Source organism: Hippopotamus amphibius, chromosome 6 (genome assembly GCF_030028045.1).
Source record: "Hippopotamus amphibius kiboko isolate mHipAmp2 chromosome 6, mHipAmp2.hap2, whole genome shotgun sequence".
Lineage (NCBI taxonomy): Eukaryota > Metazoa > Chordata > Mammalia > Artiodactyla > Hippopotamidae > Hippopotamus > Hippopotamus amphibius.
This window is the reverse complement of record NC_080191.1, coordinates 41,546,494-41,571,282: the sequence shown is the minus strand read 5'-3', so window position 1 is coordinate 41,571,282 and position 24,789 is coordinate 41,546,494. Positions and strand designations below refer to the sequence as shown.

Genomic DNA, 24,789 nt, shown 5'->3' with positions numbered 1-24,789 from the left:
ATGTCTTTGCTTACTTAGGAGAGCAAGTGGCGATGTACTCCGACCTGCCGTTCAGATCACCCATCCGAGGTATTGCTTATCATCCACTTGAAAATATGGCTGCATTTGGTGCATTTGGGCAGAATGAGCCAATTCTTCTATATGTCTATGATTTTCATGGTAAGTCCACTGCTTGATAGGAGGAGAATATTTAGAGTAACCTTTATATTTAAGACTAAACCGGCAATTGTGAGCTCTGTGAAAACTGTCATCCTTTGTATTAGCAAAGCTGCCTTGAATATACTATGAAAGCCAAGGAACTTAAGAAGATCATATTATTATTGTAACACTTTATTTTTCCGTGAGCACTATTATTATGGAGTTTAAATGTCATCAAAGGTGCACGTAATGGTTGTGCTCTTCTGTTGTGATCACAGACAGTCATCACTTTCTTTGTAAATTAAATAAATAAAATTCGCCTAAAAATTCTTTGGGAATATGTCTAAATTTAAAAGGTAAATAACAGTTAGGAAATGTAGATTTATAATGGTTTTACTTGAATGTTGGGTTAATTTCTTATTCTATGTTCTTTTTTTACTAAAGCACATAGTTTAAATAAGTTGTAATTTTGAGAGTTTCTTAACATAAAAAGAAGCCAAAAAGATCAAGCGTCAATGAAAATAAGATCTGAAATTAGAAATGTAATGCCTTTTTCTACACCAAAATTACACTAGTCTGTAATTTTGGAAAATAATATGGAAATAAAGACTTTGGATGCATTTTTAAGAAATAGTATGGCATTATCAGAATTATTTGGGTTTATGCTGTTTTTCATATATTTCTTTTATTTCTGTCTTGAAATTAGGATTTCATGGTGTTGATAGTGCTAACACTCAAAATTGCATTTCCATTTTCTTCATATATTAATTCTTGTACAAAAATAAATGGTTTTTATTAGTCTCTGGTTCGTTTAAAATAGCATTCACTGTTTTTGCTAAGCTAATAAGATGGTTTGCACACAATGTCATAAATGCATAAATATGCAAATATGTATATAGGTAATATTGCTGTGGAACTATTTGAACAGTGTTTTAAGTTAATGAAATGCAAGTGGTTAAGCTTATTGCATTAATATAGCTTGAATTGGTTAATACTTGTGATAAGTGCTAAGTTGTTAGACAATTGAGTTAAGCTCTAAACCTGACGTTCTTGATCATAGTTTGGATTTTATTATGCCTTTACAGGTGAATTATATTAAAAATAATGTGTAAAATTGAGATTTATCTTGTTTTAAAGAATTTTACAGAGAAGAAATAGTGAATTTCTCTAACACATATTCAAATTTACAGAACACTATTACTAATGGAAGAATTGTTAAACAACACAATACCACTTACTGTTAAACGAATTTAGCAAAAGTAAACACTGGATTTCTCAAATCTATCAGTGTCCAAATTTGTTGTCTAGTTTAAACATGTGTCCTGAAACAGGTCTTTCTTTTATACACTTTAAATCTTCACAGAAAGAAGAGTTATACCTAATTACTTTGTAGTTGGAACTGTTATGCAGGAAACAGGCACACAGTTATTTCCTCAAACTCTAAAGAAGTTTCACAACAGTTTTCATTCAATTTCTATTTTGCTTTTTAGGCTTTTGAAATTTGCACTACAAATACAATTTAAAGCTCCACTCTCATCTTTTTTCTTCAGTTTATTTTTTGTCTTTGATAGAAGTTTATCATTAGATTAGCCCAGTTAGGTTCGTCCGTTTGGTTTTGCGACAGTAGGCATTTAGCCTAAGAAGTCCATTCTAGAAGTGTAAGTAGAAAGAGCCAAATGTTTAGGAATTCAAAAACATTAGTTTTAGGCTCAATTCTGTTTCTTCTGTGGCCTTGCATAAGCCTCTTGCCTACCCGAAGCTCCATTTCCCTCTCTAGTAAAATGGTCCTCCACCTACTAATATCTGTCCTACCTATTTGTGGGGATGCTATGAGACAGGGACTGTGAACGTATTCTGTAAGTTAATAAGAACTATATTAAAACAAACAAGAAAGATAAAATGGGTTGTTACCATGTTCATCCAACCAGTATACACTCGACTTTATGGGAACTTACATTTTAATATGCTGATAAGCATCTCTGTGTGGAATGAAATGGGAAGATTTTTTTCTCTTTCTTTTACTCTTTCTGTTGGTCAGCCCTTTCCTTTTATTTATGAGTGTGTACCTTTCTAGGTCAGTTGTATTAGAAAATAAATGCATAAAGTTAAGAACATTATGTTATGTCCACACTATCTTAATGTAGATGCAGGATTTCCATGAGTGTTGTAGAAATTTAAATGTTCAAATAATACACATATTAAATTAGAATTATTTTGTGCAATGTATTTAAAACAATTTTTGATATACTAACACACTTTTACAAACAAAACTCAAGATGTTTCCAACACATTTTCCCAACTCCTTGCTGCCTATTTTTAAAAAGAAGCAGTTTAGGGAAAAGTTATATAATCTCAAACAATCCAAGATTTAGCACAGTTCTTGTGAATGGTATATAACCATGAAAAATGAAAAGTTGTTTCAGACTCCAAAATATTTTGCTTGTTAAATACAGGCCAGAATTGTGAAGTCTTTAGATTTTTTTCAATGAAAATTATAACATTTGTTACTGGCCTGTTATACCTTTGGCTTGCATTTTATTTACCTTTTAACACAGGACTGTTTTGCTCAAACTTTCTTATGTGAAAATAAAGTGTACATGTAGTCTTACAGAAATGTTTTAATGGTAAAAAATTTAAAAGATATAAAACAGTTACATGATTTTTTAAATAGTATTTATCAGAGCTGCTAATATGTTTAGGCAATTTTCAAGGAAAATGGAGCAAGTTCATTTTTTTTATCAGTTAAATAAGCTGTGAATGAGACCACAGTGGTAGCTAAATGTATCATCCATCTTTCAGTTCTAGCAAAATCTGTGAAGAGTCAGCAAGCATCTTTCCCTGTTAAGCATATGTTCAGGTTGTGGTCTTTCGGGTCTTTCATTCTACTGACTTTTTGCTTTTTTTGGTAAGAAATACAATTTTTACTTTCAGAAGGCAGTTTTATTTGCCTGATGTTGAAAGGGTTAATCATCTAGTAATACAAAATTTAGTCACAGAGTACCACAAATAATGTACTTTTAGGATTCCCATAAAAACAGAGCACTAGTCAGAGAAACGGTTTCTACTGAATTAAATTTATAAAGCTAGACTTTAGCAATTAATGTTCTGTTATTAATCAATACTTGTCTACGTCAGTCTCTAGGATACTGTTCTACATTTAATGATAATTATGTCTAATACTTACAAAGCATTTTCCCTGTTCCTGGTACTACTTTAAGCACTTTACAAATTACATTTATTTAAGTTTTCACAATAATTTTATGAGATAGGTGTTATAATTATCCCCATTTTATGGGAGCCAGGACTGGGATCCATGAAGTCTGAACTTGGAGTCCATGCTCTCATTTGCTACACTAAGCTGCCTTTTTAGCAGATTTCCTGCAATATTAGCTTTTGATCGTCTAATATGCAGACCTTTTTTTTCTGCAAAATCATTTAGTCTCTGCCTCTCTGTGAAGTACGTGATTTCTTTGTATTATTTATACTTTGTGGGAAGTAGAGTTGGAGGCTTGTCTTATTATTACCGGTACCTAGTCTGAATACTGACATATTTTGAATATACATGTCATATTTTAAGTAGGATCAAGTCTTAATTTGGGAAGTTCTAAGCATTATACTATAACCCCAGGTCATGAGCCTAATTTTTCACTAGGTGGCAGTATCTCCTCTAAATCAGTATTAACTCTGAGTGCTTTTCAGTCCTAGTGTTTTAGGCAAAACAAATCTTTACTGAGCATCTATTGTGTGCCAAGTTGAACAGAGCTGTGAAACCAAGGAATCAGGACTGTGCTCTTTTCCAGTCTTTTGTGCTTCCTAAGTAGTTAATTAAACCTCTGGGAGAATTTCCGTTAACCTGAAAAGCAATCTACCATTGACACTAAACATAATTTTATTTATAGAATTCACATTTATTAATGATCACCTGCATTGCCATTGTTGATAGGCTTATTTTTCACATTGTGACATATTTTATCAGAATTCAGGGCAATATGTACCTTTACGTTCCTATAAAGATTTTGTTATATAGGTTGCTGAGTAACAAAAAGCCCATGGTGTTTACAAGGCCCTGTGTCTAACATCCTACCTGTTATATTACTGATGTACAATAAATACAATAAATATATAAGAATTTAAAATCCCATGTAGAAGAGCATTCTCCCCTTACATTTTATAAAAATGTAGAATGAAAGGCATGAACAGTTTGTAAATTTGGGGCTAATAATAGTGGTGGTAGTAGTAGCTAACATTTATCAAGTATTTATGCTGTCAAGCATTTATTTACTTATTTACTTATTTATTTAGTAAATATCCCCTACTTTTGTGAGCATTTTCATACATTATCTTATATAGTCCTCCCAAATCCCCACAAGAGAGATGCCATTATTATCGCTGTTTTGCAGATGAAACTGAGGCACAGGAAGAATGAAGTAATTTGCCTAAGGTCACACAACTGGCAAAATGATAACACTTGCCAGGCTGTCTGACTCCAGAGCCCATGCTCTTAAAACATTAGTCTATCCACCACAGCTACTTATTTAGTCTTTGCATTTCCTATTTCATGAAGTAACTTAAGAAGGTAGCCATATATACCTATGGTAAAATGTAGTGTTTGTTTTCAGTTTTAATATTCAGGAAGACTGCTTAAGATTAAAAGGAACTTTGGTTGTCTAGTATCATTATTAATTTGTCCACTGCTTTACAAATGTTGGAGGTAATTATAATGCATTAAGCCATTGTATTCTCTATATAGTCCAAAATATGATTTTTCTTTATTATGTATTATTAAATTTTAGTGTAACTACTTTTACAATATTTTTGGAATAAGGTAATGTCTACTTGAAGTCAATTTAGTACCGTAGTTGTGGTATAATTTAATGGTGTTCTTGAAGTACTAATTATGAATGATTCAAAAACAAACACAGATATTGTAATCCTCATACTTGGATAAGATTAAGCAGTAACATATATAACTGATTGTAGGTTAGAGTTTTAGATATCTATTATTAGCTCAGTAGGAGAAATTGAGATCGAAATGCCAAATTTTAAGACATACTGAAGCTACCTATTTCTTGGTCATATCCTGAAGCATCTGTTTTAATGGTCCACACATGATGGATACTCTGATTGAAAGCTTATGTCATTCAAGGATTCAGGATATATGGAAAATGTAGTCAACTTAATGGTTTTAAGCACAAACCAGAGCCCTGAATTCCTCATCCAGGCATTTTCTTATGCTTACATTGGTGCTTTTTAAAGTGCCCCCCAAAAGAAAAAGTGGTACTGTTCAAAATAGACAGCAGTGTGAAGGGAAAGACTGAATTAGGAAGTAGAGTATTTTGGTTCTAGACAGAAATGCCATCACTTTCTGTTTGACCCTGGTCAAAAAATTTAGCATTTCTATATCTGTTTTTTCACCTGAAAAATTAAAATAATACCTGTTCTATTTTATCTCAGTGTTCTATCAATGGATAAAATGAAACTGGAAAGCAAAGCATAGAGCAAAGACATATGAAGCAGGCTGCAGTAGGGAAATCCTAGCTATTTTCTGTAGCAGTGTACATGTCACACACTTTCAGTTGATTAGCATGATGTGTAATAATTGATACTGGAAGAGGAAATCAACAAAAGTACAATCCATATACTTGAGGGGATTTGGAGATAGTTTATTATATTTTGATGTTCAGCTAACAGATTTGCTGAGTGATGGTAGACACTCTCCCATTTGGTTGGTTATGAGACATGAATCTTTTACACTCTCGTGTAGCTTTTTGAACAGTTTTATTAGGGACACTTTAGAAGTTCTACATGACATATAAAATGTTTCAAGGAAATGCATGATTATTAACAGGCCCTGAAATACACACAGGCTACTAGAATTGAAGTGTTACTCAGTAGAACTCTTTGATCCGTCGACACAGTTTCTTATGATTCACTGAAGCAGGAACAAGTTAGGCCCAGTGAAATACAATAAAGAATTATAAGCCCTTAGTCTTAGTCAGTTCGGACTGCTATAACAGAATACCGGAGACTAGATGGCTCATAAACAACAGAAATTTATTTCTCATAGTTTTAAAGTCTGGAAAGTCCAAACTCAAGGCACTGACTGATTCTGTGTCCAGTGAAAGCTCACTTTCTGGTTCATAGACAGCACCTTCAGCTGTACCTTCACATGATGGAAAGAACAAGAGAGCTCTTTGGAGTCTCTTTTATAAGGGCACTAATCCCATTCATGAGGGCTCTGCTCTCATGACCTATTACCTCCCAGAGGCCCCACCTCCTAATACCATCACCTGGGGGGTTAGGATTTCACCATAGGAATTTTAGGGGAACACAGCATTCAGACCACAGAAATTTTCTTCATACAGCAGATGTGAGAGGAAGAGAAGGAGGATGCTGCATAACTGCTGAATGCTAGGAAACTAGAGCAGTAGACCCACCAGCTTACAGTAATCATATTATTATTAGAAATAGAAATATTTATAAGTAAATTAGGTATCCAGTAAGATGACTATACACAGGAACAGGGGTATGTGTAATAGCAGATCTTGACCAAAGGCATTAAATGTTGAACCAGAAAGAAATACTACTGTTAATATAGTGTAAGAGAAAGACCATGCTGTTTTTTAGTTGTACTTTATTATAAAGTCAACCACATAAGTACACATAGGTTTTAATAATTACAAACCTTGTATTCTTTTCAAATGCAAAGGGTACAGGATTAAAATATCTTATTTCCTGCATTCTTCCTCCTATAAAGATAAAAATCTCCTGAGAAAACCACATTATTTTTTATAATTGTTTAAGGCCAGAACATACACAAAAGCACTGAACTTACTGTATAAATCAAGAAAGAGTGTGAGTTATGAAAACATTTAAGGAATTTGGTAAAGCGTAGAATCCCAAATTATAGGTGATAGTAGGTAAATTGAGAAGTATTTTGATGGATATAGGAAGGAAAGGAAACATTTCCTTTAAGCCAGTGTAGTTGCCACCTCTGTGTTCTCATTGCACTGCTGTACCACTTTAACAGTAATTTCTTGTTGACCTCCAATTCAGACCCCCAAGAAGGGGCGAGTATCTTTGTATTCCCAGAGCCTGCTCTAGTGCACTCCTCAAAGAGTCATGAAAGGATAGGGATGAGATTAAAACTGTGAGTTTTAAACCTATTAGTTTGGTTAGAGCTAAGTTTTAAACATACAAAGTTAAATTAACACAAAGAAGAGAAAATGATTAAGTGGAGAGATACAGTTACCTAATTGCAACATCGTAGTCTGACCATGACCTATATAAAAGTGATATAGAAACCTTTGAAATGTTAGAAGCATAGAGCTTAAGGGAATTTCAGAAATCATCTATTATAACTTATTTTACAGTGAAATAATCTGTATGGTCTTATACCAATAGATATTGGTGGAGAGTGGTGGTGGCAGGGAAGAATGAAAGAACTTGATAGCTTCTGTTTGTAGTATCTGAGAAACTTAAGTCTTTATGAATATTTCTGCAGATTTTTTTTATGGCTGTCTTCACAGAACTAGAGGTGCTAAAGATAAAGTAGGGTGTTAATTTGACTCCTTAAAATCCAGTCAGATGGCTTTTATATAGAAAATTCCTTTTGGACAACAGAAACAAGTATTCATAATTGTTTGGGGTTTATTTTCGTCCTCTGCATCCATTTAGGCCATTTTTATCCTTTCTGAAAGGGATCTTAGTACCTGGAAAAATATACAGATAAATATTTAGGCAATTGCCTTTTGTTATTTTTTACTAGTTAAATAAATTCCTTTTTTAAAAAAGGAAAGTAATACATGTTTAGCATAGCATAATACTTAGAAAATACAGTTTAGCAAAAAGAGTACGATAAATACCCAAGTCCCACTTTCCCATACAACTGTTGCTTATATCAGCCTCTGTGCTTCTAATGTGTACTCACCCACTTGGGGCTTAAAGTGAAATTGTGGTTGTGTATCTGGCAAGCACAGAAACATAGGGAGTTAGAAAATGCCATTAAGTAGTTAAACCCACTTTTGCTTTCCATTCATAGTAGCAAAACTCAGTAAAATGTTGAGGACAATTTTGAAAAGCAAGTAAGGCAGAGATCATGGAACGTGATTTTTATGTGTTGCTTCATTCATCCCTGACCCATCTACTAAAGTTAAACCTCTAGTCCGTTGAGCACTCTTCTTTTACAGCTTCACAGTTTCTCTTTGTTCTTTAAACAGTCTTTTATTTGAGGTAAATAAATGTTCTAAGTGTGAAAAGAAGTCCAAACTGTATACTGAAAAATAGTAGTCAAACCCACAAAAATCGAAATGTAGACACAGCTACACTTCCAGCTAAGAATAGTAATTGATACTGAGGAATATGCATCACTGCAAGTGTGAGTTGTAAGCAGGTCTTCTCCCTCAGTTGTGTCCCCTGGTTCTTAACCACCATCAAGATCTGCAGGGAGAGAGCCCCAGTTATCAGTGAGCTATTATTCTTCACTTAAACATGTCAATGAAGTAGTATATAAATATAAAGATCAAATACCTAGATTTTTTTGTAGGTGCTATTTCAAATTCGTGCTTAGTGAAACTAAGGTTGATAACTAAAAAAAAAAAAAAAGTGATCATCCTTTTGTGTATTCATTTTATTGCTTTATAAACTTTTTTCTTACAATTAATAATATATTAGGAGCAATTTTCTATCATGGTAATTATACATCTATACATAATTTTAGTTGCTGAAATCCCTTTCATTAAATGAGTACACAATAATTTATTTAAACAACTGTTGTTGCATAATTCCACTGTTGTATGTTTTTCAGTATTTTAAACAACACTTCAGTACATACCCGGCTACCCTTACTCAGTTTGTTCCTTGGGAAAACATATCTTGAGGTACAATGGAATAGTTGAACAAGCAATAAAAGAAGCATTACTTTCTAATTTGCCTTTTTCCTCTTATTTCTTCTTTAATTATCAGTGAGGTTGAATATATTGTGTTTCTTTTTGTGAATTTTCTGAAATGGTCATTTGCCCATTTTTCTGTTGGATTATTCATTTTTAATTGATTTTATGGTGATTCTTTGAATATTAACTCCTCTCACTTTTTGTGAGCAGTTTTATTGCGGTATAATTGACATACAATAAACTGCATATATTTTAAGTGTACACCCTGATAAGTCAAGACATATTTATATACTTGTGAGACTATCACCTCAATCAAGATAACAGACATATCCATCATCCCCCAGAGTTACTTTGTGCTCCTTGGTCATCTCTCCCTACCTCCCCCTCCTGACAGGCAAAGACTATGAATTAATTTGCATTTTCTAGAATTGTATATGGGTGAAACAGTATATACCATGTACTCTTTTTTTTGTCTGGCTTCTTTCACGCATAATTACTTTGAAGTTTATCTGTGTTTTAGAGTTTATCAATAGTTCCTTTTTATTTCTGAGTATTATTTTATTATTATTGCTATATCACACTTTGTTTTTCCACTCACCTGTTGATGGGCATTTGAGTTTTATCCATTTTTTAGCTATTACAAATAAAGATGCTATGAATGTTGATCTACAAGTGTTTGTATAAACATATGCTTTTATTTCTCTTATAAATTCCTGAAAGGAGAAGAGCTGGATCCCATTGCAGACATATGTTTAAGAGGCTGCCAAACTGTTCTCTAAAGATAAAGAGGTTGTACTGCTTAACCTTCCCACTAGAAGTCTGTGTTTCAGTACCTCCGTATCCTTGCTAAATTTGAAATGGCCAGTCTTTTCAATTTTAGCCATTGTAGCAGGTATGCAGTGCCATTTCACTGTGGTTTTAATTTGCCTATCCTTAATGACTAAGGATGTTAAGCACCTTTTCATGTGCTTATTTACCATCCATATATCTTCTTCAGTGAATTATCTGTTCACATCTTTTGCCCATTTGTAAAATTGGCTTGTTTGCTTTCTGATTATTGAATTTTGAGAGTTAGGTTTCCTGTATACAAGTGATGCTCTATCAGATATATGATTTGCAAATATTTCTCCCAGTCTTTGGCTTTTCTTCTAATTGTCTTAAGAGTTTTAAAGAACAGACCTTTGAAATTTTTATAAAGTCCAAAATTGTCAATTTTTTCTTTTGTAGATTTTTAAATTATATAATTATATACTCAAGGAAGTACTGTTTTAAATGATTACTTTCTATTTTTCCTCCTTTGTACTTACAGGCATTTAAAATTTTTCAGATTCATTTATTTTAAATGATCAAATGAGACAATGTATGTGAAAACATCCTAAAAATCATAAAATACAAAACAGGTGCTACTACCTTTGTCATCATCATCTTCATCAAAAAACGTTCACCCTTTGAGCCATCTATTACACTCTGGGGTGTTAAATCCAAAGAAAGAATTATTTTAAAAAATAAATTATGAAAGTACTTACACATGGTCTATAATGAGGGAAAGCAGAAAACATTGTAAATATTTAGCAATAGGAGGATGCGTAAACAAACTATGGTGGTTTTTTAGATGAGATAATGTAAAGCATTTATAATGGTAGTTATACAGTTGTAGAAATATGAAAAAATCTACGTTTAAATTGAAAAACTGTTCATTTGTGTTTACACTATGATATCTTACATAAAATGTACATATGAATAAAGTTTAGAAGGGATATGGAAATATGAAAACAGTTGTTTTAAGGAGATGGGTTTGCGAATAATTATTTTTGTTTTTGTATCTTCTTTAATTCTATTATATTATGCCTTTGACTTTTTATATTGTGTTTTCTGTATGCATCTCTTCAAAATTAGGGTCCCATTTCAATTTGTTATGTTTTCCAGACCAGGACACTGTACGGCCTTCAAGGCTCAATTATACTTCCTGAAATGAAGTTATCTCTGAACTTATATTTCCTTCTTTATGGTTTACAGTATAATTTCACATTTTCAGTCATGTTGTATTGTTATTACCCAGTATTTAAAACGTATTATGCGCTTTCTGATCATTCATTTAATGCTACAATATCATGGCTTAATTGTTTCATTATGCTTTTGCTGTGATGATCTGAAATAATTATGGACTAATTTTTCCAGTTGCCCAGCACGAGGCTGAAATGTTCAAACGCTACAACGGAACATTTCCATTACCTGGAATACACCAAAGTCAAGACGCTTTATGCACCTGCCCTAAGCTGCCTCATCAAGGCTCTTTTCAGATTGATGACTATGTCCCCACTGAAAATTCTTCAATGAAGATGCAGCAAGTGAAACAGAGAATTGATTCTGTCACCGTATGTTAACTTATTTTATGCAGTTGAGAAGTTTGAAACTTTAAAACCATTTCAATTCTGTTTTACATTGCCATTCCAATAGATATTAATTGAGTGTAGTTACCTAAAACTAGGCCTTCTTATACTTTTATAGCTCCTCTCTGGTACTTGTTCTAAAATTATTAACTGCAGCGAACAAACGGACCTTAGGATAATCTGCTATGCTTTCCTGACTTGATATCTCAACCCAGGACCTGTTTCTGTGTTTTAAAGTGTATGTGTATATATATGCATATATACAACATGCAGACGCACACACACAACAAATACCAATCTGGGAAAATATTTACATAAAATATATAAATAGAACAACCTTCTTAATATGCAAGAACTAAATAATTAAGAAAATAGACTTCAACAAAGAAATGGATGAAAGAAATAAACATGTACTTCCAAAAAGAGTAGGTACAAATGTCTCATAAGTGTATTTTAAAGTTCTATCTCACTTCTAAGAAAAGTAGTGCCACGGAAGCCAGATATTGCCTATAAAACTGGAAAATAGATGATGAAAATGAGGAGGAGGATGCTTGGTTAAAAGTCACGTGGTATTCTGGTAGTGATAAATTAGTATACAGTCTCTCTCAAAGATAAGTGGTAAAATGTATTGAAAAGCTTGAACATTCTTAAAAATACTTATGCTCTTTGACCATAATAGTTCTTTTAGTGAGAATTAGCCTGAGCTACTTGAAGACAGGGACTTTGCAGGCTTGTTCCTTGTTGTGTTTCCCCTTTTGGCACAGTGCTTGGCATTTAATGAATATCATCCCTTCCCCTCCTCCACTGATAGGAATATTGACCAGTTTTAAACCAAACATAGGAGGAACTACACTGAGACATCTTTAGTCCTGACTGTACTTTTTTCCTCTGTCCTTTTCTTTCCTTAGAAAGTTAGAGAGTGTAAGGTATACCAGAGTGCAGATCACTCAGGCAACAGGTTTAGATTTAGTTGGAATATGGGGGAAACTTTTTTATATTGCTCAGTATAAATTTTAGAATATATATGACTAAAAATGAATATCTCAGTGTTGTAAGTCTTTATATTTTAACATTTTAAAATAATTGAATAATGCATGGTGTTCCAAATTTTAAAAGGAAGTATGAATAGATAAATGGAGTTTTAAAAATCAGAGAAAAATATTTATTCACTAGGGAAAAAAAAGTGGCCCTTGTCTAAAATCTTGCATGGCAGAATTTCATCTACGGACTTAAGAGCAAATCACAGATAGATATATATATATAACAAGTTTCCTACATTCTATCAATCTTTACACTGTACAACTTATCCTGGAATCACCTTGGTCTTGTAGCTTCTCTCCTGCATCATCTTTTATAGCTGTCATCCTCAGATAAATGAAAGGATGTAAAAACAAATAAAAGTAGATGTAGAGGAAAAATAAAATCAGAAAAATATTTTTTAAGATATGAAATCAAAGGCAATGGGAAGTAAATTGATTATTTATTATAAGAGAAAAACTTGTTTCTCTTAAAATCATTAATTTATTTAACTTTTACTAAACTTTTCCTTTTAAAAATTATTTAGGGAGTATGTACACTTTAGGATTGAGGTAGATTGAGGCTGCCTTTGGAAATGAAAGCTTTGTCTACTTGCTGTGGTTTTTGAAAAACCATATATTTCCCGTGTTAAGAGAACTCTCTGAACTATTTTTTCAAATGTCTCAGAAAGTATGAGTATGTATGGGAATCAAAACAAAATGTCATCTTTGTTCCCATGGAAACTCCATTTTTTTTCTATCTTGCAAGCATTTAGGTTGACTGTATTCCCTCCATTTGTCATGATGCCTTTTCTCTTGTTTCCTGAACTGTGTTTTGGTAGACCCTAAATTCTTTTTCTGTTAGGTTTGTTAACTTAGTCTATAAAAGGCTCTGTCACTGGTCATCTATGTAGAAGTCTAGTAGAGAAGACTGTATTACTTCCATATTGTAGCAGACTGTATCTTGGGAGATATTCCTTTCCATGTAACCACAAAAGGAAAGTTTTTCTAATAAAATATAGTTCAGGTTTAGGGTGTGATTTGCGTGTGTGAATTGCATAATAAATTCAGTTCCGCAGGTATTTCATAGGTGTTTACTCACGAATGAGTAAAGGATGCCAAAAATAGATAATTTCCTGTTCTTGGTAGCTTTATCATTTACTCATAATAAAACTCATTTAACTGTTTCATACTTAACAGAGCTGACTCTGTGCTACTGCTGCAGCAAGACCTAGAAGGCTCTGCAACCCAGATAAGACCTCACAGGTAGACAGTATCTTGAGAGCAGTGACACAACTCATTCTAAGGTTTCAAACCCAGAAATTTGGTCTTAACAGTGTATCCAGAGCTGCTCAGAATCTGTGGTACCTGGTAAGAGTAAGCAGTCCCACAAAAAGTTGATTTATAAACTTAAACGTAATGAAAGGTATCTCTCCAGCTGCCTGAGCACTCAAGACCACTCGCCCTCTTAAAAAATTAACCTGATATCTAGGTCAGTGATCACAGAGTTGATTGTTAAGCAAAGTCATAGGAATAGGGATTGAATGGGCTTTGGAATGTTTTATGCCAATTTTGAAAAAAAAATTAATTTTCTCTTTCTTTAAATATCTCCCACAGGAGATTTTACCTTATAATAATTGGTGATAATTAACATCTGTTTAATTATGAGTAGGAACTGACATAATGAAGTCCTGGTACTATGCTAAGTGTTTTACATGTTCACTGTATTTAATCCTCAAAACCATCCTATAATATGGATGCTAGTATTATCCCCATTTTATAGAAGATGAAGTTGAGGCTTACAGAGATCAAGCAGTATTGTCAGGGTCACACAAATGGAAACATTGGAGCTGAGATTCAGTCCAGGCAATCAGAATCTCATGTCCACAGTCAGTTTTACTGTCTCCTTTAAGTGATTGAAATTACTTAAGATGTAGTGTATGTCCCTTAGAAATTTCTGGATTTAAAAAAAAAAAAAAAAAGACCTTTTTCAGTTCTCTTTTTTTCTAAACTCCACATTAATTGTTAGCATTTTTCTCTAATTCTGTACTAGGCTGATGATACATGCTGGTTAAGCTTAATTGGACTAGAGTATTATTTATGTCTCTTAGCGGCAAATTTTCAAGTGATCTATTTTATGTTGACTGACTAATTTCTTTTTCAAAAGTGACTTTTTCTTGGTCTTATCTCATGAGCTAGTTGTAGGCAGTTCCTTTCTGTAGCTCCTCCAGTCATATACTTTACTCTTCGAAAGTGTTTATTATTAGATTTCCTCTGAAGTAAATTATTAATACGAGAATTATATGTAAAGGTATTGTTATTTATAGAGATAATTATATACTGTAGTTCAGAGTGTCTTTTAGATAAGTTAGTGTCCCAGTACAGAATTTCAGTGTTTATGCTAAGTTTGTTGAAGAGACAGATTTCTCTTGAGGCAGTTGCCTGTAGGCCCTCCAGAGTCTTGTTTTGTCAGTGCCTTTTTTTTTTTAAAGCTCTTTATTGGAATATAGTTGCTTTATACTCTTGCCAGTTTTTGAGGTACACCAAAGTGAATCAGTTGTATTTATACATATATCCTCATATCCCCCTCCCTCCCGCGACTCCTTCCCACCCTCCCTATCCTGGCCCTCTAAGTCATCACCCATCATCGAGTTTTTCTCCCTGTGTTACGCAGCAACTTCCCACTAGCTGTCTGTTTTACATTTGGTAGTGTATCTATGTTGGTGCCTTTTGCTTTGGCAGGTTAGATATACCAAAGTCATGTCATTGACTCTCTTTAATTTACACTCTTTCCTGCTCATTGGAAATAGGGCAGAGTGACACCTGCAGGTGATAGATAAAAAAACACTCTCCCAAATGTTGGTTTTGGTTATTAAAAGATTAATAGCTGAATGTGTTTAAAAGAGTTGATATTTTATTAAAATGAAATTATAACTATTTCTTTACTTATTTTATTGTATTTCTTTTAGGAGGTGATACGAGCCTGTGCTGCAAAGGTGAGTGACTTTTATTACTAGAAAGATAACTTCAGTTTTCATTGTGATGCACCGAAGAACTGAAATGTACCAGTCATAGTTTTAATAGAACTTTTACAAAAGTTCATCTGCTATGTATCTTTTGCATTTGAGCTTGAATTTGTCAAGGAATCATAATACTGGAATCTGAGAATTTAGCAAGTAGCTTCATATTTTTGAAGATTTAAGAGTATTCAGTGATTGGGATATACTTTCAGTAAAAGGCCAGCAAGATCATTTCCATCTCTGAGGAAGAATATTATATGCTACTTTATAGGTAAGAGACAGCAATACAATTCCAATGGGTGAATTCCAAGTAAGGCGTATGAGCCTTGAAATGAATGTAAGCTGCACGTTAACAGCAGTGCTATATTGTGTGGATAATGATCTGGATGATTTATACCAGATTTCATACTTCCTTTCCCATTTAACTGTATAACAATCCCGAGAGACAAATTAGATATTATTGTTATTCCAGTTTTAGAAGGGGGGAAACTGAGGCTGAGAGAGGTTAAGTGATTTGCCCAAGACCCCAAAGTTGGTCTGAAAATGGAGGTATATAAAAAGGCTCTTGACTATTAAACAATTTCAACTAAATTGTATCTGGGATGCTATCAACCCAGCAGCTTTCTTCTTTTTACAAGCAAGGTTATTTTATGTACAATCTTTAACTCAATTTTCAAGAAAATGAGTTTTATTCTAAAGAGTTGGAATAACACCAATGTTTGTCCTTCCCTCTTACTCTCTTCTGTCCATTCCCAAAATTCAGTTGAATAATTAGACATCTGTTTATTTATCAAATATGATTATATATGTCACAGAGTGAAAGGTGAGATCTCCAGAAGGAAAAGAATTAAAGTGGTATTAGTATGTTCAAAGACTGATTTATATAATGTCAGCACAATGGAAATACTGTTTTTACTCAGTATACACCTCTTACCATGTGTCAGGTGCTTGGAATAGTAGTAAGTAGGCTATTGTCTCATTCCACATGGGGCATCTTATGGAGGAAATGTCTCAGAAAACACTGGGCTTATCCCATCACTGAGCTGTCCAGTATCAGTCAGGACCCATCACTTTTTTACCTAATTATCACAAGTCAACAGGAAATAGAATACAGACAAGGGGAAGGAAGATGGGGGAAGAAAAGAGAACAAGCTATATTCTTACTTGGGCCGCAGATGTTCAGGAAACTTGTTCCTGATTAGCAATGATTGGTGTATGATTGTAGCTCCAAGATTACTAAATCTTCTTAAGTACATATAGTATAGAAAACTGCAGTCAAAAATAGTTTATCCTCTTGATTAGCAGTTCAGAGCTATTTCTCTTTATTTTAACAAGTATATTATGTTCTCCTCTTTTGTAATGCTGTCTGAATGTTCAAAGAGTAAAGTGTTCTGCACATATTTGGCAAGGCTCTATGGAGAATGTCCTCTGCTAATCTGGAAACTTCCTGAGGGTGGAGGTTCATGTCATTCATCTTTGTATTCCTAGTACTTAAAAGTAGAATAAATGGTCATTGAAAGTATGACATTTTTGGAAATTAATCAAGGCCTGGAAAGATTAACCTGCTAGTGTCTTTAGTTATTTTCTTTTTTATGACAGTTTTATTGAGATATAACACACATAATACCATAATGTTCACCCTTTTAAATTGTGCAGTTCATCGGTTTTTATCATGTACACAGAGTTATGCAGCCATCACTCCCGTCTGGAGCTTTTTCATTCTCTCCAAAAAGAAACCCCATGCCTCTTAGCAGTCATTCTCCATCTCTGGGTAGGGACACGCACGCAAGTGCGCGCACGCACGTGCGCGCGTGCGCGCGCGCACACACACACACACACACACACACACACACACACACAGAGCACTCAAACTTCTGGTAACCACTAATATACTTTCTGTCTCCCTAGATTTGCCTGTTCTGGACATTTTATATATGTGGAATCATAGAACATGTGATCATTTGTTACTGGCTTCTGTAGCTTAGAATAATGTTTTCATGGGTCCTCCATTTGTAGTACATATGAGTACTACTTTTCATTGTCAGATAAAATTCCATAGTATAAATCTATTGCATTTTGTTTATCCGTTCATCAGTTTATGGACATCTGTGTTGTTTGTACTTTTGGCAATTAGGAAGAATGTTACTATGAACATGTGTGTGCAAGTTTTTGTGTGGGCACATTTTTATTTCTCTGGGGTATATATATCTAAGAGTGAAATTGTTGGGTCCTATGATAACTCTATGTTTAACATTTTAAGAAACTACCAACTGTTTTCCAGTGTGGCTGCACCGTTTTAGAATCCCACTAGCAATGGTTCCAGTTCCTCCTCATCTTTGCCAATACTTGTTATTTTCTGTCTGTTTTTTTTATAGCCATCCTAGTGGATGGGAAGGGGCATTTCATTGTGATTTTGATTTGCATTTTCTTAATGACTAATGATGTTGAGAATTTTTGATGCACCATTTTTATATCTTCTTTGGAGAAGTGTCCTTTACCTGTTCTTTAAAAAAATTATTTCTCTTTATTGTTCACTTTAAGAGTTCTTTATATATTCTAGATACAAGTCTCTTGTCAAATAGATGATTTGCAAATCTTTTATCCCATTTTGTGGGTTACCCTTTCACTTTCTTGACGGTATTCTTTAAAACAAAAAAGCTTTAACTTTTATGAAGTTAAGTTTATTTTTTCTCATCACTTGTGCTTTTAATGTCATATATAAGAAACCGTTGCCTAACCCAACGTTCCAGAGATTTGCTTCTCTGTTTTCTAGGACTTTTATATTTTTAACTCATATTTAGGTCTGTGATTATTTTGAGTTAATTTTTTTTAATAAGATGTGATGTAAAGGTCTAATTTTATTCCATTTGCATATGGCTATCTAGTTGTCCCAGCACGATTTATTGAAAAGACTATTCTTTCCTTATTGAATGGTCTTTGCACTGTTGTCAAAAGACTTTACTCTTTTTTTTGTTTGTTTATTACACTTTGTTTTGTTTATTTATTTATTTATTTATTTATTTATTTGGGGGGGTACACCAAGTTCAATCATCTGTTTTTATACACACATCCCCGTATTCCCTCCCTCCCTCGACTTCCTCCCACCCTCCCCGTCCCAGTCCTCTAGGCATCATTCATCCTCAAGTTGAACTCCCTTTGTTATACAGCAACTTCCCACTGGCTATCTATTTTACAGTTGGTAGTATATATATGTCTGTGCTACTCCCTCACTTCGTCTCAGCTTCCCCTTTACCCCGCGTCCCCCCAAACCTCGAGTTCTCCAGTCCATTCTCTGCATCTGCGTCCTTGTTCTTGTCTTGTCACTGAGTTCATCAGTACCATTTTTAGATTCCGTATATATGTTAGCATACAATATTTGTCTTTCTCTTTCTGACTTACTTCACTCTGTATGACAGTCTCTAGGTCTATCCACCTCATTACATATAGCTCCATCTCATTCCTTTTCATAGCTGAGTAATATTCCATTGTATATATATGCCACATCTTCTTTATCCATTCATTTGTTGATGGGCATTTAGGTTGCTTCCATGTCCTGGCTATTGTAAATAGTGCTGCAATGAACATTATGGCACATGTTTCTTTGGGGATTATGGTTTTCTCTGGGTATATGCCCAGGAGTGGGATTACTGGATCATATGGTAGTTCTATTTTTAGTTTTTTAAGGAACCTCCAAACTGTTTTCCATAGTGGCTGTACCAACTTACATTCCCAGCAACAGTGCAGAACAGTTCCCTTTTCTCCACACCCTCCCCAACATTTGTGGTTTCCAGACTTTGTGATGATGGCCATTCTGATTGGTGTGAGGTGATACCTCATTGTGGCTTTGACTTGCATTTCTCTGATGATGAGTGATGTTGAACATCTTTTCCTGTGTTTGTTGGCCATCTGTATGTCTTCTTTGGAGAAACATCTATTTAGGTCTTCCGCCCATTTGTGGATTGGGTTATTTGCTTTTTTAGCATTAAGCTGCATGAGCTGCTTGTATGTTTTGGAGGTTAATCCTTTGTCCGTTGTTTCATAGGCAACTATTTTTTCCCATTCTGAGGGTTGCCTTCTAGTCTTGCTTATGGTTTCTTTTGCTGTGCAAAAGCTTTTAAGTTTCATGAGGTCCCATTTGTTTATTCTTGGTTTTATTTCCATGATTCTAGGAGGTGGGTCAAAAAGGATCTTGTTTTGATGGATGTCATAGAGTGTTCTGCCTATGTTTTCCTCTAGGAGTTTTATAGTGTCTGGCCTTCCATGTAGGTCTTTAATCCATTTAGAGTTTATTTTTGTGTATGGTGTTAGGAAGTGTTTCTAATTTCATTCTTTTACATGTAGCTGTCCAATATTCCCAACACCACTTATTGAAGAGGCTGTCTTTTTTCCATTGTATATTCATGCCTCCTTTGTCAAAGATAAGGTGCCCATGTGTGTTTGGGCTTACCTCTGAGTTCTCTATTCTATTCCATTGATTTTCCTTTCTATTTTTGTGCCAGTACCATACTGTCTTGATCACTATGGCCTTGTAGTATAGTTTGAAGTCAGGAAGCCTGATTCCACCAACTCCATTTTTCCTTCTCAAGATTGCTTTGGCTATTCTGGGTCTTTTGTGTTTCCATACAAATCGTAAGATTTCTTGCTCTAGTTCTGTGAAAAACGCCATTGGTAATTTGATCAGGATTGCACTGAATCTGTAAATTGCCTTGGGTAGTACAGTCATTTTCACGATGTTGATTCTTCCAATCCAGGAACATGGTATGTCCCTCCATCTGTTTGTGTCATCTTTGATTTCTTTCATCAATGTCTTAAAGTTTTCTGCATATAGATCTTTTGCCTCCTTAGGCAGGTTTATTCCTAGGTATTTTATTCTTTTTGTTAGTGGTAAATGGGAGAGTTTCCTTAATTTCTCGTTCTGCTCTTCCGTTGTTAGTGTATAGGAATGCCAGAGATTTCTGTGTATTAATTTTGTATCCTGCTACTTTACTAAACTCATCAATTAGTGCTAGCAGTTTTCTGGTAGAGTCTTTAGGGTTTTCTCTATATAATATCATGTCATCTGCAAAGAGTGACAATTTTACTTCTTCTCTTCCAATTTGGATTCCTTTTATTTCATTTTCTTCTCTGATTGCTGTGGCTAAAACTTCCAAAACTATGTTGAATAATAATGATGAGAGTGAGCACCCTTGTCTTGTTCCTGTTCTTAGAGGGAATGCTTTCAGTTTTTCCCCATTCAGAACAATCTTGGCTGTTGGTTTTTCATATATGGCTTTTATTATGTTGAGGTAATTTCCTTCTGTGCCCATTTTCTGGAGAGCTTTTTTCATTAATGGATGTTGAATGTTGTCAAAAGCTTTTTCTGCATCTATTGAGATGATCATATGGTTTTTATCCTTCAATTTGTTGATATGATGTATCACGTTGATTGATTTGCGTATATTGAAGAATCCTTGCATCCCAGGGATAAACCCCACTTGATCATGGTGTATGATCTTTTTAATGTGCTGTTGGATTCTGTTAGCTAGTATTTTGTTGAGGATTTTTGCATCTATATTCATCAGTGATATTGGTCTGTAGTTTTCTTTTTTTGTGACATCTTTGCCTGGTTTTGGTATCAGGGTGATGGTGGCCTCATAGAATGAGTTTGGGAGTGTTCCGCCTTCTGCAATATTTTGGAAGAGTTTGAGAAGGATAGGTGTTAGCTCTTCTCGAAATGTTTGATAGAATTCGCCCATGAACCCATCTGGGCCTGGGCTTTTGTGTGTTGGGAGATTTTTAATCACTTCCTCAATTTCCGTACTTGTGATTGGTCTGTTCATGGTTTCTATTTCTTCCTGGTTCAGTCTTGGAAGATTGTATTTTTCTAAGAATGTATCCATTTCTTCCAGGTTCTCCAATTTATTGGCATATAGTTGCTTGTAGCAGTCTCTAATGATGTTTTGTATTTCTGAGGTGTCCGTTGTGACTTCTCCTTTTTCATTTCTCATTCTGTTGATTTGCATCTTCTCCCTTTTTTTCTTGATGAGTCTGGCTAATGGTTTATCAATTTTGTTAATCTTCTCAAAGAACCAGCTTTTAGTTTTATTAATTTTTGCTATTGTTTCCTTCCTTTCTTTTTCATTTATTTCTGCTCTGATCTTTATGATTTCTTTCCTTCTGCTCACTTTAGGGTTTCTTTGTTCTTCTTTTTCTAATTGTTTTAGGTGTAAGGTTAGGTTGTTTATTTGATATTTTTCTTGTTTCTTAAGGTAGGACTGTTTTGCTATAAACTTCCCTCTTAGAACTGCTTTTGCTGCATCCCATAGGTTTTGGGTTGTTGTGTTTTCATTGTCATTTGTTTCTAGATATTTTTTGATTTCCTCTTTGATTTCTTTAGTGATTCCCTGGTTGTTTAATAGTGAATTGTTTAGCCTCCATGTGTTTGTATTTTTTGCATTTTTTTTCCTGTAATCTATATCTAGTCTTATGGCGTTGTGGTCTGAGAAGATGCTTAATATGATTTCAATTTTCTTGAATTTGCTGAGGTTTGATTTGTGACCCAAGATGTGATCTATCCTAGAAAATGTTCCGTGTGCACTTGAGAAGAAAGTGTATTCTGTCGTTTTTGGGTGGAATGTCCTATAAATATCAACTAAGTGGAGATGGTCTAATGTGTCATTTAAAGCTTGTGTGTCTTTATTTATTTTCTGTTTGGATGATCTGTCCATTGATGTAAGTGGGGTGTTCAAGTCTCCCACTATTATTGTGTTACTGTTAATGTCCCCTTTTATGGCTGTTAGCATTTGCCTTATGTATTGAGGTGCTCCTATGTTGGGGGCATAGATATTTACCATATGTTCTTCTTGGATGGATCCCTTGATCATTATGTAGTGTCCTTCCTTGTCTCTTTTGATAGTCTTTACTTTCAAGTCTAATTTGTCTGATATGAGTATTGCTACTCCAGCTTTCTTTTGACTTCCATTTGCATGGAATATCTTTTTCCATCCCTTTACTTTTAGTCTATGTGAGTCCCTTGGTCTGAAGTGGGTTTCTTGTAGGCAGCATATAGAAGGGTCTTGTTTTTGTATCCATTCAGCCAGTCTGTGTCTTTTGGTTGGAGCATTTAATCCATTTACATTTAAGGTGATTATTGACTTGTGTGCTTCTATTACTATTTTCTTAATTGTTTTGGGTTTGTATTTGTAGGTGTTTTCCTTTTCTTGTGTGTCCTACTTAGAGAAGTTCCTTTAGCACTTGTTGTAAGGCTGGTTTGGTGGTGCTGAATTCTCTTAACTTTTGCTTGTCTGGAAAGCTTTTGATTTCTCCCTCAAATCTGAATGAGATTCTTGCTGGGTAGAGTATTCTTGGCTGTGGGTTTCTCTCTTTCAGGGCTTTCAGTATATCCTGCCATTCCCTTCTGGCCTGCAGTGTCTGTAGAAAGGTTAGCTCTTATCCTTATGGGTTTTCCCTTATATGTTATTTGTTGCTTTTCTCTTGCTGCTTTTAATATTTTTTCTTTGTGTTTAATTGTCGTTAGTTTGATTAATATGTGCCTTGGTGTATTTCTCCTTGGGTTTATTCTGTATGGGACTCTCTGTGCTTCTTGGACTTGGTGAATTATTTCCTTTCCCATGTTGGGGAAGTTCTCCACTATAACCTCTTCAACTATTTTCTCAGACCCTTTCTTGTTTTCTTCTTCTTCTGGGATGCCTATAATTTGAATGTTGGTACGCTTAATGTTATCACTGAGGTCTCTGAGACTGTCTTCTATTCTTTTTATTCTTTTTTCTTTTTCCTGCTCTGTGGCAGTTATTTCCCCCATTCTATCTTCCAACTCACTTATTTGTTCTTTTTCCTCAGTCATTCTGCTGGTTATAGCATCTAGAGTATTTTTAATTTCAGTTATTTTGTTATCCATTGCTGTTTGTTTTTCTGAGTTCTTATGAACTGTTTCTTGTACTTTCTCTATTTTGTTATCTAGATTTTTTATCATTTTTACTATCATTACTCTAAATTCTTTTTCAGGCATTTTTCCTATTTCCTCTTCATTGATTTGGTCTTGTGGGTTTTTTTCCTGCTCCTTTGCCTGCATGGTGTTTCTTTGTTTCCTCATGGTAGTCCAAACTTTTGGGGTTGCTTGTCCCAGTGATAGAGGTGTTTATAGAAGATTGTCCAAGCCTCAGACTAATGTTCCAGTGTTGGGTTAAACAAATATTAAGTCTAGGAAACACGTACATGTATAAGACACACAATTACTGAATCCATTAGGACATAAGGCTCTGGAAAGACCTAACAGAAGAACCCCAGTATGCTATCAGATATTCAAAGAGAAACCCAACAGAAATTGACAACCAAAACAGAACAAAACAGAAACAAAAGCAAAAACAAACAAACAAACACCACCTTACACATACAAACACTAATCCAGGGAGATTTTGTAAGCTAGGATCAAATATAAAAAAGAGCTAGAGTACCACCAGACAGAATGGAGATTCTCAGAATGAAATTAGACAATTATACTAAGAACTAAGATAAAGACAAAAACCTGATATTAAATACCAAGGTGATGCGTCATCTGGAGAATAGAGCAAGAAGTCTGAGCAGATCAGTAGTGTTGCTTATAAGTATGTTAAGATAAAATAAACTAAAAATGGATGGAAGACAGGGAAACAGAAGAGCGTAGTGTGATTGGAAATATGCAAATAAAAAGAAAGGAATAGAAATGTATAAAAGATGGGGATGAAAGGAAGGTATGAGAGATATATTGTCCGTACTACCAAAAACTTAGCTAGAAATAGAAGTATATAAAAAGGCAAAAAAATAAAAATAGAATAAAAAATATCATTAAAAACATTATGTTATAAAACTTGTAGATCCCTTAGGACTAAGATCATAATTAATAAAGGAAAAAAAAAATCCAGAACTGATCCCAGAATGGGCCAGTTTAATAGAGTTGATACTAATATTTCTGTTTCCTTAGAGTCTCAGCTGTAAGTGTCCTTCTCCTCGCCTTGGGTTTTTTTTGCATTATTCTGTGACCAGCAGAGGTTCCTTTATTGTTCGTCTGTAAGCGTCGGTGTGTGGGGAGGGAGAGGGTACAATAGTGGCTCTTTCCCCTGGGAGTGAGTGAGCAGTGGCGCACTGTTGTTTCAGTGGGGCATGGAGGTGCCTGTTGCAGAGGGATGCCGGTGGCTCAGGTGTAAACAGAAAGTCTCAGAGTTGGGCCTCTCTCGGGTTTTTTTTTTGTTTTTTTTTTTTCTTCTCAGCAGCCTCCCTGCTGCTGACATTCCAAGGGGTTTTAATCTAGCCCTGCCTGAGTGCCTGAGGGTCCTTGTTATCCCTGAGTGCCTTAGGT

The 24,789-nt window shown here is 34.5% G+C and overlaps 1 protein-coding gene across 18 annotated transcripts in view; it reads left to right on the top strand.

The window, feature by feature from the left end:
* The window catches only part of AHI1 (Abelson helper integration site 1), a 209,768-nt gene that overhangs the window by 60,758 nt on the left and 124,221 nt on the right, over nt 1-24,789 (top strand). For all 18 annotated transcript variants that reach the window (XR_009054263.1, XR_009054264.1, XR_009054262.1 and 15 more), the window contains 3 exons: nt 19-159; nt 11,208-11,404; nt 15,405-15,431. Coding sequence is in view for 11 of the 18 variants with exons in the window: in XM_057738527.1 (XP_057594510.1) it covers nt 19-159; nt 11,208-11,404; nt 15,405-15,431 (365 nt within the window). In the remaining 7 variants the exon portion in view is untranslated. The remainder of the gene's footprint in view (nt 1-18; nt 160-11,207; nt 11,405-15,404; nt 15,432-24,789) is intronic.